The 16012-nt window shown below is 38.6% G+C and overlaps 2 protein-coding genes across 2 annotated transcripts; both read right to left on the reverse strand.

The window, feature by feature from the left end:
* Positions 1–228: 228 nt before the first annotated feature.
* Positions 229–8189, reverse strand: LOC116304810 (neuronal acetylcholine receptor subunit alpha-7). Its single transcript, XM_031714596.2, has 6 exons — positions 8094–8189; positions 5097–5254; positions 4645–4689; positions 3500–3609; positions 2274–2515; positions 229–1670 (listed from the first exon to the last, which is right to left on the reverse strand). The coding sequence occupies exons 1-6, from the start codon at positions 8143–8145 to the stop codon at positions 943–945; spliced, it is 1335 nt and encodes a 444-aa protein (XP_031570456.2). The 5' UTR covers positions 8146–8189; the 3' UTR covers positions 229–942.
* A 2808-nt stretch (positions 8190–10997) lies between these two features.
* Positions 10998–15871, reverse strand: LOC116300672 (neuronal acetylcholine receptor subunit alpha-5). The gene is made up of 6 exons (XM_089030909.1): positions 14858–15871; positions 14394–14548; positions 13851–13895; positions 13095–13204; positions 12457–12689; positions 10998–12174 (listed from the first exon to the last, which is right to left on the reverse strand). The coding sequence occupies exons 1-6, from the start codon at positions 14910–14912 to the stop codon at positions 11390–11392; spliced, it is 1383 nt and encodes a 460-aa protein (XP_088887035.1). The 5' UTR covers positions 14913–15871; the 3' UTR covers positions 10998–11389.
* Positions 15872–16012: the final 141 nt, after the last annotated feature.

Consider the following 16012-nt stretch of genomic DNA (forward strand, 5'->3'; position numbering starts at 1 on the left):
TGGCAAAATTGCTAAATTTGAGGTGCTCTGTCCATTGGTGTTGATCGATTTTTGCTATCTTGGTGTTATCAAAAATTGGGGGGGGGGGGGGGGACGCGGAAGGGGGTCTATTGCGCTCATTGTTTTAGTTTGTTTACTGACGCACTTTGAGTGTTTGGTTTCTCAGTGAGTCGGTGAAAATATAAAGATATTAACAATTTAAAAATTGTAATGTTTTAATACCTCAAAATGAAAAACATCATTAAGAAAAAGAAAATGAAAAAAAAAAACATTGTGAAAATGAAAGATTAAAGGTCAAGCAAAAAAGCTATTCCCACATTTATGCCGTTATCACATTTTCCCATTTTTCTCCAACCATGCCAGCTATCCATTCATCTCTTCCCATCCATTTATTCCACTCAATTCCATCCACCCATCCATTTATTTATCTCATCCCATTGCATACCTCATCCATCCATCCATCCGTCCGTCCGTCCGTCCGTCCATCCATCCATCCATCCATCCATGCAGCGTCTGTTTCAGGGCTTGATCTGTGACATGTTAGGCCTGACTTTGATCAGCCCAGAGGTTATTTCAGGGTTCAATATGTGAGTTAGCCCTGCCCTTACTGATTATATGGTACTTTTTACGTTTTACATATTTGAAACCCCGAGGCCTGAATCTAAAAAATAAATTGTAGAATTGCTGTGCAGTCTAAAAGAACCTGTTATTAATAGTATAAAATGCTTGCTTGCTTGCTTGCTTGCTTGCTTGCTTGCTTGCTTGCTTGCTTGCTTGCTTGCTTGCTTGCAAATTTAACAAATAAATTCCCCTACCGGCTATGCAAGATAAATGTATTACTTTATTCATTGTGCAAAATCAAAGGCATAACCAAATACACGTCTTCGTTGGCGTTTTGCTAGCTAGTTATGTTTCTATCAAATTCATCTTGATAGCGTCTAACTAGCGGCTAAAAAAGATCAGCAGCATCGTTAGTACAGACAGGGCTAGAATGACGCCGAAGAGTACCCAGTTCAGCCTATCAGACATCTCATGCCACTTAAACTCTTCCTTTTCGTTCGAATCCTCAGTGAAGGCCATTCTTGGTTCCTTACTAGGCATGCGCACTGGTTCTTCCATGTCAATCATCTCGGTAGAATCATCCTGACCATGGTTGACCTTACCATTGCATACTTCTCTCGGAATCTCTGGTGAAATGCCAACTTTTCTTGCTGGGCACTTCTGCTTCTTTTGACAGAAGAGAATTCGGATTACAGACGAGGGTGTACCTTCACTGTGATAGCATTTCAAAATCACAATCGTTGCCACGAGAACAACTGCTATGAGGATCAGGAATGTTATCATCAGAACTCCAAGAACAGGAATCTCGTCCGAGGTTTCGGGGAGATACTCAGGGATCAGAAGGAGAAACACCATCATTGTCAACAAGATCGTGGTGACGAAACCGATTCGTTCTCCACTCTCGGTGGGGATGAAGAAACTCATGAGGGTCAGAATACCAAGGATGACCGATGGAGGCGTCAAGTAGAAGAGGAGATGAGCTGGTTTACGAGCGATGGTGATGTGGTAGCTGATAGTGCTGTAGTTACCATCGCAACAGTTGCTATGGTCGGTTTTTCCAGTGACGTATTTAATGGATTTAATCTCCCACTCTCCGTTTGAAGGCAGAACTAAAAATGGAAAAGGAAAAGTAGTTCAGGCGAAAATCAAATCCATGTAAAAAGTATTTTAGGTGCGTCATTATTTTTTGCCCAATCAGAATGCCCGGAAGAGTACTACCACGTTCGCGGCATAGTGCAGTTTTCGTATGGCTGTGAAAAGCTCAGTGCCGTGCCGTGACCGTGATACTTTCTAGAATTTTAATTGGCTGATTTTTTTCTCGCGTAATGTGATTGGTCTGAAAGTGCCGTGACTTTGGCGTGACCGTGTCCGCGCCGTGTTTATGCCGTGGGTATCTGGGTATTTGATTGGATGGAGAGTGAATTCTCGAGCAATGTGATTGGTCTGGCGTATCCCCAGCCGTGCCAAGAACGTGTTCGTGCCGTGAGCTTTTCACAGTCATGCGAAAACTTCTCTAGTACATCAGTAGCGTGAAGTTCAATGGTAGTGATAGTAGTGTTAGTGAACTCGCCAGAGGTTGTTTCAGGGTTCGATTTGTGAATTAGCTGTGCCCTGACATTAATCAGCCCAGAGTTTTTTCAGAGTTCTATCTGTCAATTATAGATCAGCCAAGAGTTTGCTTCAGCTTGGGTCACATGTAAACGCCACCTCACCTGTATCAGTGTCGTTTTCAGTTAACGTAAGCGGCTCGATCTTCATCTCGTGATCGAAGTACGTCCACGATCCAAAGGTCAGTGTACACACCTGCTCATCTATTGGCCAGTACTTAACATTCATCATACAGTTACTGGTGTACGTTTTAGGAGTAAACCAAAGGCAGTCACCGCTATTTTTCACGTAAACGTTGGTCACGTGTTTGGTTGGTAAGTTATTTAGGCTGTCAGGGCTGTTAGCGCTAACGGAGAAAAAAAGTAGATATGAATGCAATCAGGGCACAGCAATATGGAATTTTGCCAAACTTTGTCTGCACGTTTTTCCGGCATATTTTCTTCTGTGCTGACATTATTTACATGTGTTTCATTTCAAGCTTAGTAAGCAACATGCACCATTTAACATTACCCTTCAGATGCCAACCTTTTTTGGAATAGCTGTATCAAGGGCAATGTCAGTCACATGTTTGGCAGTGCTCAGTGAAAGCTAAAAATTCCCTGTCATGCACGCGACGCGCGCCATAACGCATCATAAAATAATCTAGTAGAAGATAATATAGGTAAGTTGTAGTGCTTGGGAACGAGGTTATTCCGGGCGAAAGCCCTTGGAATTAAATTCGGAAAAATTAATTTCCGACCTCGCTGGGGAGCCAGCGAGGTCGGAAATTAATTTTTCCGAATTTAATTCCAAGGGCTTTCGCCCGGAATAACCTCGTTCCCAAGCACTACAACTTACCTATATTATCTTCTACTATTTCATTAGTGCCACGCGGTCCACATACTCTCATCTTTGCATAAAATAATCTATAGGAGATCTTGAATATTCGCTATATGCTAGGCTATGGTTTTTAGGGACTTAAAAAACAACCTATATCCTCATAAAACCCGGTTTGTGTCAAGCAAGCGGATTTATTAATCACTGACTCTTCACGGTTTCCGATACTCAAGATTCGAGTCTGTTCTTCAGAGTTCGACTCGATTTTGCGCAGAATATTCATGTGTTCCAGTGAAGGTCCGGGGAATTTCAATTGTGTTTGTATCGTTGACGTTGTGCATTCTCTACTTTACCGTCGGTATTTTTGAATATCATGTTGAATAACGGTTAGCCTTGAGGGAATGAGCTGTAATCAAGGAACAGGCGGTAATATCCGAACTCAAAAATAGTCTCTTCTGAGCCGGATCGACATGCCCAATAAATGTAAAATATATATCATTTTTTAAAATCCCACCTGTTGTAGAGCATAATATCGGGTACCCAGATTTCGTCGGGGGCAAAGATAGTCCTTCCAACTCCTCCAAAGTTTTTAGGTTTCCACTTGAGGTATTCATCGTTCCAAGCCTAGAGATAAAAGCAAATAAAATATTGCATTCTTTAATAGTACTTGAAAGAACAATAGACCCTTTGAAGTTAACGGTCACGTGCCTGTACTGGACTGCAAAATTTTTGTTTTTATATAACATTGGTGATTCTTTTTAGCTACTTGTAAAGAACTGAATGAAAAGATGTGTAACCAGTGTGTTACAAAATGCAGTTTTATTACGATCTTTCAAAACAGGTTGTAGAAAGCGTGTTTGCTCTCCAGTATATTTCACCCTTGGGAATCAAGATGTTCATTCATTTGCTCTCAGTGAATTAATCAGCACGTGATTGCTTAGCTGCAAAGGGGCTATTGATTGGCATTGTAATCTCATTGTACTCCTATGATGTATCATTCGAATATTACATCTTTTCTCTCTTCACTGATGCTTGATGGCACACATTGATCGCATGGATTTGTCCTTCAATAGACTGAATTCATATCTTATATTTATATTGTCATTCCCTTGAATGTTATTTCTTTCCCAAATAACAAATCTGTTTCACTGATGCTTGATGACACACATTGATCGCATGGATTTGTCCTTCAATAGACTGAATTCATATCTTATATTTATATTGTCATTCCCTTGAATGTTACTTCTTTCCCAAATGACAAACATACCCAAGGGGTGACACGTCGTCTGGAATGGCAAAACACTGGTATGGAGACTATAACGTGCGACAATATCTCAAATGTAACGGATTTTTTAAAGTGCATGTGAAAATTGATGGCTTTGAGTTGAGTGCAACAGAACAGTACAAAAACTATAGCTGTTTTTCTAACAACATATAAATATCGATATCTCAACACTAAGCTCTATATTTTTTACGAGAATACGAAGCAGAAACACAAGTCATCCAGCTATTCTCGGATCTTGGAAGGACCCATCTCCTATCGTCTTTCACCTATCATGCACTTATTGCATATCGCCTTAATTGGGTTCCAAATACCTTATTTTGAAATATGTACATCAGTATGAAAAAAAACAAACAACATGACGATTACAGATTTACCTTAACTTCCCAAGCTTCCAGAGTCAAGGTTTGCTTTTTGGTATCCTGCAAGTTTGCAAAAGTCAAGTCTAAAATTATACTCGCGACAATTATTCGCCCCAGACTCACTAATTTTGGAGAATATTTGCCAATAATCAATAGATATTTAGCAATTTTATCCGCCCCAAAAAATATTTAAACTGTTGAATGTAATATTTCCCAATTCAAACCATGTGTCATTTTCTACAGTATTATTTCTTTATTTAACAGTTGTGCATGAGAAAACTCATTAATATTGATACCGAACTCAAATTAATCCAAAAATATTATTCTCAAGCGACTCGACATGTGGTTGTATATAGGAAAACATTACGCCCAAGGTAAAGAACATTTCTTGGGGCAAGAAGACCAGTAAATAAGCAAATTAAACAAACAAACTTCAGTTGAAGATAAACTCAATCTCTTTCACGTACCGCATAAACAAGCCTTGTAATAGACAGAGAAAACGTAACCGAAAGAACTCGTCTTTCACGATATTCCACTGGACCAATAATACGATCGTAATCTTGAAGTTTTTCTTTTCTGATCTTCACTTGATGAAGGTTATGATCAAGTTTTTGTCCCTCGACAGCTGAAAAAAAAGATAACTTTTAATTCACAAAGAATAGAACTTATTTCTATTTATTAATGGTGAATAATTCATACTAAAATCTTGCTTTTAAAAATGTATCATTTACGAACAGTATACAAAAACTACAGCACATGATTTTGATGTATTTTTCTTTTTTTCAAACTTTTCCACGATCATGAAATATTCAGAAAATGTCCAAAATTCGTCATTTTGGGTCATAGGCCATAGTGTTGATCGATTTTGGGTGTTTTTCACACCCTTTAGGGAAAATATAATTTTTTTATTTCTTTTGAAAAATGGGTGTTTTTGGCCAAAAAGCATGGACTATAGCCCATGATTTTGATCGATTTTCTGTGTTTTTCACACCTTTTCCAAAAATATGAATTATTTATGACACTTGAAAAAAGGATGTTTTTGGCCAAAAAGCATGGACTATAGCCCATGGTTTTGGTCGATTTTGGGTCATTTTCACACCTTTTGAGAAAATATGAATTATTTATGACACTTGAAAAATGGTTGTTTTTTGTCCAAAAAGCATGGACTATAGCCCATGGTTTTGGTCGATTTTGGGTCATTTTCACACCTTTTGAGAAAATATGAATTATTTATGACACTTGAAAAATGGGTGTTTTTGGCCAAAAAGCATGGACTATAGCCCATGGTTTTGGTCGATTTTGGGTCATTTTCTAACCTTTTCCAAAAATATGAATTATTTATGACACTTGAAAAATGGGTGTTTTTGGTCAAAAAGCATGGACTATAGCCTATGGTTTTGATCGATTTTGAGTCATTTTCACACCTTTTGAGAAAATATGAATTATTTATGACACTTGAAAAATGGGTGTTTTTGTCCAAAAAGCATGGACTATAGCCCATGGTTTTGGTCGATTTTGGGTCATTTTCACACCTTTTGAGAAAATATGAATTATTTATGACACTTGAAAAATGGGTGTTTTTGGCCAAAAAGCATGGACTATAGCCAGTGATTTTGAGCGAATTTGGGATTTTTTCACACTTTTTCCAAAAATATCAATTACTTATTGCTTTTGAGAAATGGTTTTTTCTTGGCCAAAAGGCATGGACTATAGCCCATGATTTTGATTGAATTTGGGTGTTTTTCACACCTTTTCAGTTTGCTAATCATTGTCGGGTTGAACTGTAAGGGTGTGATCGATGTTCGATTATTTCTTCAATCATAGTCACCTTCACAGTTCCCAGCGCCATGTTGAAAGGTATTCGTGCCTTTGCATCGAAGCGAGACGAACGGTGAGCTTGCAATTATAGAGACATGTGAATAATTGTCTAAGGTGTTAAAAGATGTCTTTATCATTGCACGCTCACCGTTCGTCTCGCTTCGATGCAAAGGCACGAATATCTTTCAAGATGGCGCAGGGAACTGTGAAGGGGACTATTTGGATGACGAATGCCGCAAAACGTGCTTCAATTTGAAAATCAGTAAATAATTGATAAGCCTCAATAATTACTATATCGAAATAAATTATTTCTAATAGACTTACCTTTAAAATTTCAAAAAAACTCTTCTAAAACTAACATTTTTAGGAAAACGATATCATATTAAGCTTTCGTAATATTTTTTTCTCGAAAAACTCCAGTTCCAAAATAACAGTCTTCGTTTTCGGGTCAGAGACTTATGAGAAACCGTCAAAGTCCCCATTTGAATAGATGGAATACGTTCCACTATAAATACAATAAGAAGCAGGTTCATAATTTGGCTGGAGTCCAAATGAAAAACTAAAGGTTTTAGAGAGGGTATTAAGTACTGCCGTTGGCTAATGGCGGAATAGAACTAAGTAATATACACTGTTGTAGACGTAAAAAAAAAATTAATTAAATAAATAAATAAATAAAATAAGATAAATAAATAAACTAAGGAAAATCTTTAACAAAATATTTTTCAAAACTTATGGGAATGGGAACAAAAATACCCAATAACTGTTTCAGGCAAGAAAAGAGCTAGTCTACAGCGGGCGGAAATCCGGCCAAAAGTATTAATAAAAATTGAACTAAATACTTTTTTTTGTTTTGTCTACTTTTTGAAAATTCAAGAAGAACAAAACGATAATCTCCAGGGGTATAAGATACTAAAGTATTAATTTTGAGAAACTAAAGTTACCAACTTCATGGTGAATTAAAGATCTTTTCGTCAAATAAAAAAAAAGGTAAAATAAAATAAAATAAAATGAAATGAAATGAAATGAAATAAAATAAAAAAATAAAATAAAATGAATATATAAAAAAATTAAAAGTTTGTAAATTGTTTAGAAGCTACTAATCAAATACAACACTTCAATCTTAATGGTTTTTGAATGAGTACGTGCTAAAATGGCATATCGCTTTTGTTGATGGCGCCTTTCACACAAAAATGCCAAAAAAGTTTCCTTAAATTTCTTTAGAAAAAAAAAAACGACTGCCAAATGTATATTACCCAGAGTTGTAACTGAACTATAGAAAACAATCCGCTAAATATCGTTTCTTCGTCTGTCATAATTGTGCGATTTTGACTTTTTTGCACATAAAAAAGGCAAATGAAAATCGTTGGAAATGAGGTTAGTATCTACATTTATTTGAAATGATCATGAAAACCTCTTTATGAAACCAATAGTTTGTGAACTAAATTTGAAATAGGAACAACGCGTTAAAATTCTAGTGATTTCACTAATCAAGAATGCGAGTGAGAAATTCCAAAGCGTTAGGTTTGAAAAATATTTTTGAACTTCAGCACCGAGGTTGTGACGCGAGGTGACGCGTTGATACCGCGCTCGCTATTTCTCGGCTTAGCTTTCAAATGAATTGAAATAATATGAAGAAAGGACCTTACCTTTTAGCTGAATTAGAAACACGACTACGAGACGTGTGATCAACTTCATCATCCTCAACCTAAACTCTTGATTTCTTGAAACGCGTTCTTGTATCGAATGCGTGCTAAAACTGAATTGAAACTCTCCTGCAAAGCTACTATTATACCGTATTTTCATTGATATTAATAATTAAACTTGGCAGTAAAACAATCGAAGGTCGTCAATATTTTAGAACCTTTTTGACGCCGCCATGTCGAGGAACTGTGAAAACCAACTGAAATACATAATTGGCGAGATTTTTTTTTTTTTTTTTTTTTTAAATCTTTGAAAAAGTTTTAGTAATTAGAGAACTCGTGGTCAACAATTGATGGAAATAACAATTGATGGAAGTGCTTTCCATTTAATACCAATTTATCCCGTTGGAAATTCATTTGCTAATGGTAATAAAAGAGCTGCCAGCTGATCTGAAATAGTGACGTAGAAATGACGTCACTGCAAAACTGAAGTGTCATGAAGCCTGTGAAAATTGAGCTGGGAAAAATAAAAACATGTCCACCATTGCTCTTATTAGGAACATTATTTTTTTCATTTGGTGGTTTGGAAATACATCATTTCAAGACGAAAAGAGACACCTCAGTTTTGCAAATTTTCACGATTATGATTGGCATTTTCTCTCAGATCAGCTGGGAGAAACTTTGGCTTCCTACAAATGGTACACGCGTCTACCAGAAGAACCGAAAAGAGCGGGAAAAATGAATTACCTCAATCGATAGACCGAGTGTTCCGGAACTTTCTGATTAAACTGAAACATACCATTTGTTTTTCCAACAGGAGTTTCCGTTTTTTTCGGTGAAATGAAAAGCGCCCAAAGTTAAATTCATACGTGAAAATTCAATTATTATAAATTAGCATTAAAATATTTATACTGGAAATTTAATTTACAGCCAAACTCTGATAATTGCACCCATTGTTTGAGTTTGTTTACGCACTTTAATCGATTTATGTTAAAATTATTTTGTAATACATCAAAATGAAAAACTAAATGTAAAAATTCAAAAAAAAAAAAAAAAAAAAAAAAAAAAAAAAAGAAAACTTGTGAAAATGAAAGACAAGCCAAAAATGTGTATTTAGCCCATCCTATACCATCCATACTTTCAGCTATTCCTACATTTATGCTGTATTATTACATTTTCCCATTTTTCTCAACTATTCAAATTTATCCCTTCCGATCCATTTGTTACACCTTTTTCCATCGATCCATCTATCCATCCATCTCCATCTATTTCATCCATCCATCTCCATCCATGCATCCATGCATCCATGCATCCATGCATCCATGCATCCATGCATCCATGCATCCATGCATCCATGCATCCATGCATCCATGCATCCATGTATCCATGCATCCATCCATCCATCCATCCATATGTCCATGCTGAGACAAGCGAATCAAATTTATCCCTTCCGATTGCGATCGGCCCAGAGGTTGTTTCCGGGTTAAATACGGTGAGTTAGCCCTTCCCTGACTTTGATCTGCCCAGAAATTGTTTCAGTTTTTGTTCTAGCCTATGTTTAATCTTTAGACTTTCACTACTGGAAGACTTCAACATATAAAGCTAGTAATATTGAATTACATCACAACCGATACTCCAGTTTCGAGTTCTCTTTTGCCCCAGCCTTGAATAATGAATAATGACCGGTACTTTAGCTGCAGTGCGCAAGATTACAGTCATTCTCAATCACACGCGCCACTCTAGCGATTGTTTTTTTTCGCGACGTAGAAGCTTTTGGTGGACGTCAATCAAGGCGTTTCCATGACATTCTAAAGGTACGTGCCCTTATAGCTTTGTGTTTTCCGACAATGTCATGGAAACGCCTTGTGATTGACGTCTACGAAAACCTTCCTCGTCGCGACAGAAACAATCGCTAGAGGGCGCGTGTAATTGAGAATGGCTGTAATAAAGCCACCACTCCTAGCCCTAAAAACAGCGGTCCCTCAGCATAACGATAGGGATAAGATTACAAGATAAATAGAATGCGATTCGACGCATTCAGATGTACTCATCTTAACAAAGTTAGTCGCCTGAAGAGCTACAAAGCTGAGACCAACAATTGATGGATTGCAAGCGGCTTACCAAGAGAGTCAAAAGACAAAAACATGGCGGCAATCTTGGTGCCGTTAACAATGGTTGGCACAAATATGGTCGCGGTAACGTGACGTGCAATCGAAGAATACACATCTCGTACATTTACATGTTTTACCCGCTTGATAACTATTGATGGACTTGAGATCTTTTACCAGTTAGTTTCACGTCCTGTGAGCATCCTCAAGCTGCAGTTTGTATCGAAATATTTTACTTGTTTGATATGAAATGTTTCCCGTGATATTCAGCGGTCTCTGTAGGCTTTTCGTGACTAACTTTATTGAAATGAGTAAACAGCTATTTCAAAGTAGTTTGGAGGTTTTTGTTGTACTTTATACCAAGCCCTCTATGCACTATGGGCGATGTGAATGTAATCAGCGAAAGGTCACAACAATATGGAATTTATCCAAACTTTGTCTGCACGTTTTATAACATATTTTTTCCTTGGCTTCGCCTCGTGAAGCATCAAGACTTTCGGGAAAACAAAACTATTTCCCTTGCGAGCAGACATTAAGCGTATAATATGCAACATGCAACATGCAACATGCAACATGCAACATGCAACATGCAACATGCAACATACAACATACAACATACAACATGCAACATGCAACATACAAAGTGCAACATGGAAATGTGACATGAAATATGCGACATTGAACATGGAACATGCAACATACAACGTGCAATATGCAACATGCAACATGGAAATGTGACATGCAACATGGAAATGTAAAATGCAACATGCAACATACAAAATGCAACATGCAACATGCAACATGGAAATGTGACATGAAACAAAACCTTCATTGACGTTTCTTTGAAATAGCTGTATACACTCAATTGAAGAATCGTTGTCGGGTTCAGAAACATAGAACATAGAAGCTGAGACCGAAATGGCACAAGGGAAATGACATAATTATATTATAAAATATTCATTTGCGCCATCCACGTAGTCGGTTTAGAATGCCAAACGCGTATTAAAAACAGTGGATGATGCCACGGGTCGCCGGTCACAGTATGCATCTTATTAACGTACTTCCCATGTGCCATTTCGGTCTCAGCTTCTATGTTCTATGTTTCTGAACCCGACAACGATTCTTCAATTGAGTGTATCTTAAAACTTTACTCAAAGTGTAATACCTGAAAGATCAGAATAAGATAACGCTTGTTCAATAAGCCACAGAAACAGCCAATCCAGTCAGCAACAATGCAGTCATAATAACAAAGAAAGCAAAACTGTTCAACTTCTTCGCGATGTCTTGCCACGTGACCTCTCCTTCCTGAACGCTTCCCGGGTCGGCAAGGTCATTACCAGCGATGGTTACTACATCCTTTGTGTCTGCCTCTTGCAAATCGGTCTCCATTCCTTGATTTATAACACCATCTGTATCTCTGTCGAGTGTGAAGGATTGCTTCTTTGCGAGAAACTTGCACGAAGAGAGCATCTTTTGAATAGTCTTCACCCCACGATTCAATATCCCATCTTTGTTGGTTTTCAATGGATGCTTCTTTATGAGGAACTTGAATGGAAAGAACAGCTTCTGCGTGAGCATCGACGGTTTTCCTTCCCTGTGATGGCACGCCAAGATAAAAATAGTGCTAGTTAGAACAGCAGCGACCATGACCATAGATAGTATCAAGAGGATTCCCAGAATAGGGAGTTGGTCCGAGGTCTTGGGCAGGTACTCTGGCATCATGAGAAGGAACACCATCTTGGCAAGTAGGATTGTCGTTACAAAACCAATCCTCTCTCCACTGTTAGTTGGTATGAAGAAGCTCAGCAAAGCTAAGACAACAAGGATGATAGCAGGAGGGGTAAGATAGAACAGGACGTAGGTCGGTTTTCTGGTCAAAGTGAGTTTGAGATTAAGGATGCTAAAGGTTTTGGCTCTTCTCACTTTGCTGGTATGGGCTTCGATGTCATTAATAGTCCACTCGCCATTCGAAATAGAGCCTTAAATGAAAACATTTAACAATAAGTAGATGCATGTACACTTTTTACTGGCTTACAAATGTCTGTCTGATTGTTTCTAAGTTTTTCTGTCTGTCTTTGTCCTTCTGACTGTTTGTGTGTTTGTCTGTTTGCCTGTCCGTCTGTTGGTTGGTCGGTCGGTCGGTCGGTCGGTCGGTCGGTCTGTCTGTCGGTCGGTCTGTCTGTCTGTCTGTCTGTCTGTCTGTCTGTCTGTCTGTCTGTCTGTCTGTTTCTTTTTTTGGTGTCGAAAAATATATTGCAAACCTTTTTCATAACTGAAGTCCAATGGTACTATCCTCAGATTTTTGTAACGGAATGTCCACGACCCAAAGGTTAACGTACACACCTGGGTATCCATGGGCCAGTACCTAACGTTCATTCTACAGGAACTGGTAAAAGTTGCTGGAGAGATCCACGTACATTTGCCTTCATAATTGCAGTGTACATTGGTGATAAACTTGGTTGGCCCGCCAGACAACTTTTCGTGGGGGTCAGCGCTAATGACAATGGAAGTATAATAGTCTTTAAAGCTTTTTCTTCCATGCACTTCTTTCCTTTCCTTTGCTCTGCCCTGCACTCCTCAGCACTCCTCTGGACTCCTCTGCTTTAGTTTGCGCAGTTCTGCTCTTCGCTAAACTGCTCTTCACTCCTTTCCTCTGCTCTTCACTCCTTTCCTCTGCTCTTCACTCCTTTCCTCTGCTCTTCACTCCTTTCTCTGCTCTTCACTCCTTTCCTCTGCTCTTCACTCCTTTCTCTGCTCTTCACTCCTTTCCTCTACTCTTCATTCCTTTCCTCTGCTCTCTTCTGTGTACTCCTAGATCTGCTCTGTTTTTCTCAACTTTCGTTTTCTGTTACTCTTCTCTTAGAAAGCATCATAATAATAGGTCCATATTTTTACTTACTTATTCATCAGCGCCACATCGGGTACCCAGATTTCATCGGAAGAAAAACGAGTATGACTGGTGTTTTCCAATTTTGAAGGCTCCCACTTCATAATACCATCCAGCCATTTCTAAATCAATATGTATTTAAGAAATATAAATTGTTACTCTGATCTAAGCACTTGGGATGCTGAGAGAACACGAGAGATACGTAAGATACCATGCGTTTTTTTAAATAATGCTGTTTTATTTTTTTCTATGAAAATTAAAATTCAGAGAGCGCGCACGGAAAAAATACGTGAGTGGTTTAGATACTCTCACCTAAAACCGCATTTCGACCAATTGGAGAGCGCGAAAGATTTTAGCTATTTTGAAAATAGGTATAGTTTTGTAAAATGTTTGAAATATTACGCGCGCTCGGATTGGAACAAACGCTTGAAAAACCATGTTTCATATCTTGGAGGACAGAAAACACGTTTAGTTCAAACCTTTTGTTTAGCTTATAAAAGCAATAGGAAACGTCCACTTGTGTCTATATAAGTGGACTCACAGGTATCGAGCAAAGGTCCCTAAGGAGTGGGGGGGGGGGGGGTATTTACAGGTACCCACCACCCTTATCAATAGCATTGGGTCCCTATTTTGGACCATTGTTTTGAAGTTGCGCCACAAGCTAACGAGTTAAATTAAATTGTGTGTCCTTGTATTTTCTTGCGACAATACGACAATTGCACTGAAATCTGTTTTATAAAACACATGGTCATGAGGTTGGCTACATACCTGTTTTACCCATCCATCTATTTTGATGGTTTCAGCTTTGGTATTCTGAAGAGTTAGAAAGGGTAAAGGTATGAGAAAGATTGTTATAAAAGAAAGGATATAGAATTATATAATGCGTGTGTGGGTTGATGGATGGATGGATGGATGGGATGGATGGATGGATGGATGGATGGATGGATGGATGGATGGATGGATGGATAGATGGATGGATGGATGGATGGGTGAGTGGATGGATGGATGTATAGATGGATGGATGAATGGATGGGATGGGATGGATGGATGGATGGATGGTGGGTGGATGGATGGATAGATGGATGGGATGGATGGATGGATTGGAGGGAGGGAGGGATGGGTATTTGGATGGAGGGAGGGAAGGAGGGAAGAAGGGAAAGGAAGGAAGGAGGGATGGAGGGAAGGAGGGACGGAGGGAGGGAGGGATGGGTGGACGGATGGAGAGAGGGAGGGAGGGAGGGAGGGAGGGAGGGAGGGATGGATGGATAGTCGGAAGGATAGAATAAATACTCTTCTTATATCCCTACTTACCACTTCTACTAGCTTTAAGACAACGAGTTGAAACTCAACGGTAAGATAGTCGTTTTTTGTATATTTAACCGGACCAATAACTTTATCATAGTCCTCAAGAACGGCTCTTCTTACCAGAATTTGTCTCTTGTTCTTGTTCATTCCGTATGAATATCCTTTCAAGGTAAAATAATGATGAACATAAACGAATTCATGGCAACTACCATCAGGAACACCCACCTTACGGATTTAATCCCTGTGCTGAGAATTTTTTTCTCTCTTTCATTTCTCTATTTTTCTTTCGTAGCTTTTTCTTTTTTCTTCGTCTATTTTTTCTCTCTCTTCCCTTTCGTTTGTTTTTCTTTTTTCTTTTATTCTTCCTTCCTTTTTTCTCTCCTCCTATACTCCTCTCCTCTTTCTTGAAACATGTAACCGAATAACATGAATGTAAATAACTCCTAAATCACAAAGCTTTTTCTACTAACCGTTTATCTGGCATGAGCAAAGCATTCCAAGAAAGACAAAAAACATTACGTCCATGATTCGACTTCGAATAAATTCCAGTTTGATCTTGCCCTAACTATGATCAACCCAGAGGTTGTTTCGGGGTTTGTTCTTTGAGTTAGCCTTGCCCTGACTTAGATCAGCCCAGAGGTTGTTTCAGGGTTTGATCTTTGAGTTAGCCGTGCCCTGACTTAGATCAGCCCAGAGGTTGTTTCAGGGTTTGATCTGTGAGTTAGCCTTGCCCTGACTTAGATCAGCTCAGAGGTCGTTTCAGGGTTTGATCTTTGAGTTAGCCTTGCCCTGACTTAGATCAGCCCAGAGATGGTTTCAGATTCGATATCAAAATCCGAATACTAAAGCCTTATCTTTCAACCTGTATACATATGTTCGCGTACAAATAATTACAGCTTCTGGAGATGTATCTATAATAAGATTAATTAAGTCGTAGTTGTATCAGAACAATCCAATATTTTTTTTAAAATCAGAGTTTTACATATAGTTCAGAGTATGGCTGCATTCTGATTGGTCGATAAACGAGAGATTTTTATCACATGGTGCAAATAATGCGCGCGGTACAAGATTGTTTTACTGCAATATAAACATGTTTTTTGCAGGGGGTCTCATGAAATCAAAAATTGAGTTCACAATTGTTTTTTTTTTAATGCGCGTGGTACAAGATTGTTTTACTACGATATAAACAAGTTTTTTGCAGGGGGTCTCATGAAATCAAAAATTGAGTTCACAATTGTTTTTTCGGGCGTGAATAAACGAGAATGGCCTATGTCAAGGACGGATCCAGATGTGACCAAGTTAAAGGCAAGCCAGCTCTACGCCCACTCCCCTAAATATGAACCTCTCAATGGTTAGCAAAAATAACAACATCAAGTCCCACGTACAGGCTAAGCCAGCCCCTCTTTGCCCGTCCGTTCATTGAAAAGCTGATTGGAAATGGGACAAAAAGTGGACAGATGGAAGATCTTTGGGAATGGTGGCAAATGATCTCCCCTCCCCCACCCCCCTGTCAATCGTCTACCACACCACTCCCTCCCCCCTTTCGTCTTCATCCAACGTGTTCCTCAAAATTAATTTCTGGATCCTTCGTAAGTCAGTATAATTATATAAAAAATCGCTTTAAT

This window comes from Actinia tenebrosa, unplaced genomic scaffold, assembly GCF_029948245.1.
Source record: "Actinia tenebrosa isolate PJP-AT-01 unplaced genomic scaffold, QUT_ActTen_1.0 PGA_scaffold15__27_contigs__length_11533743, whole genome shotgun sequence".
In the NCBI taxonomy this organism is placed as follows: Eukaryota; Metazoa; Cnidaria; class Anthozoa; order Actiniaria; family Actiniidae; genus Actinia; species Actinia tenebrosa.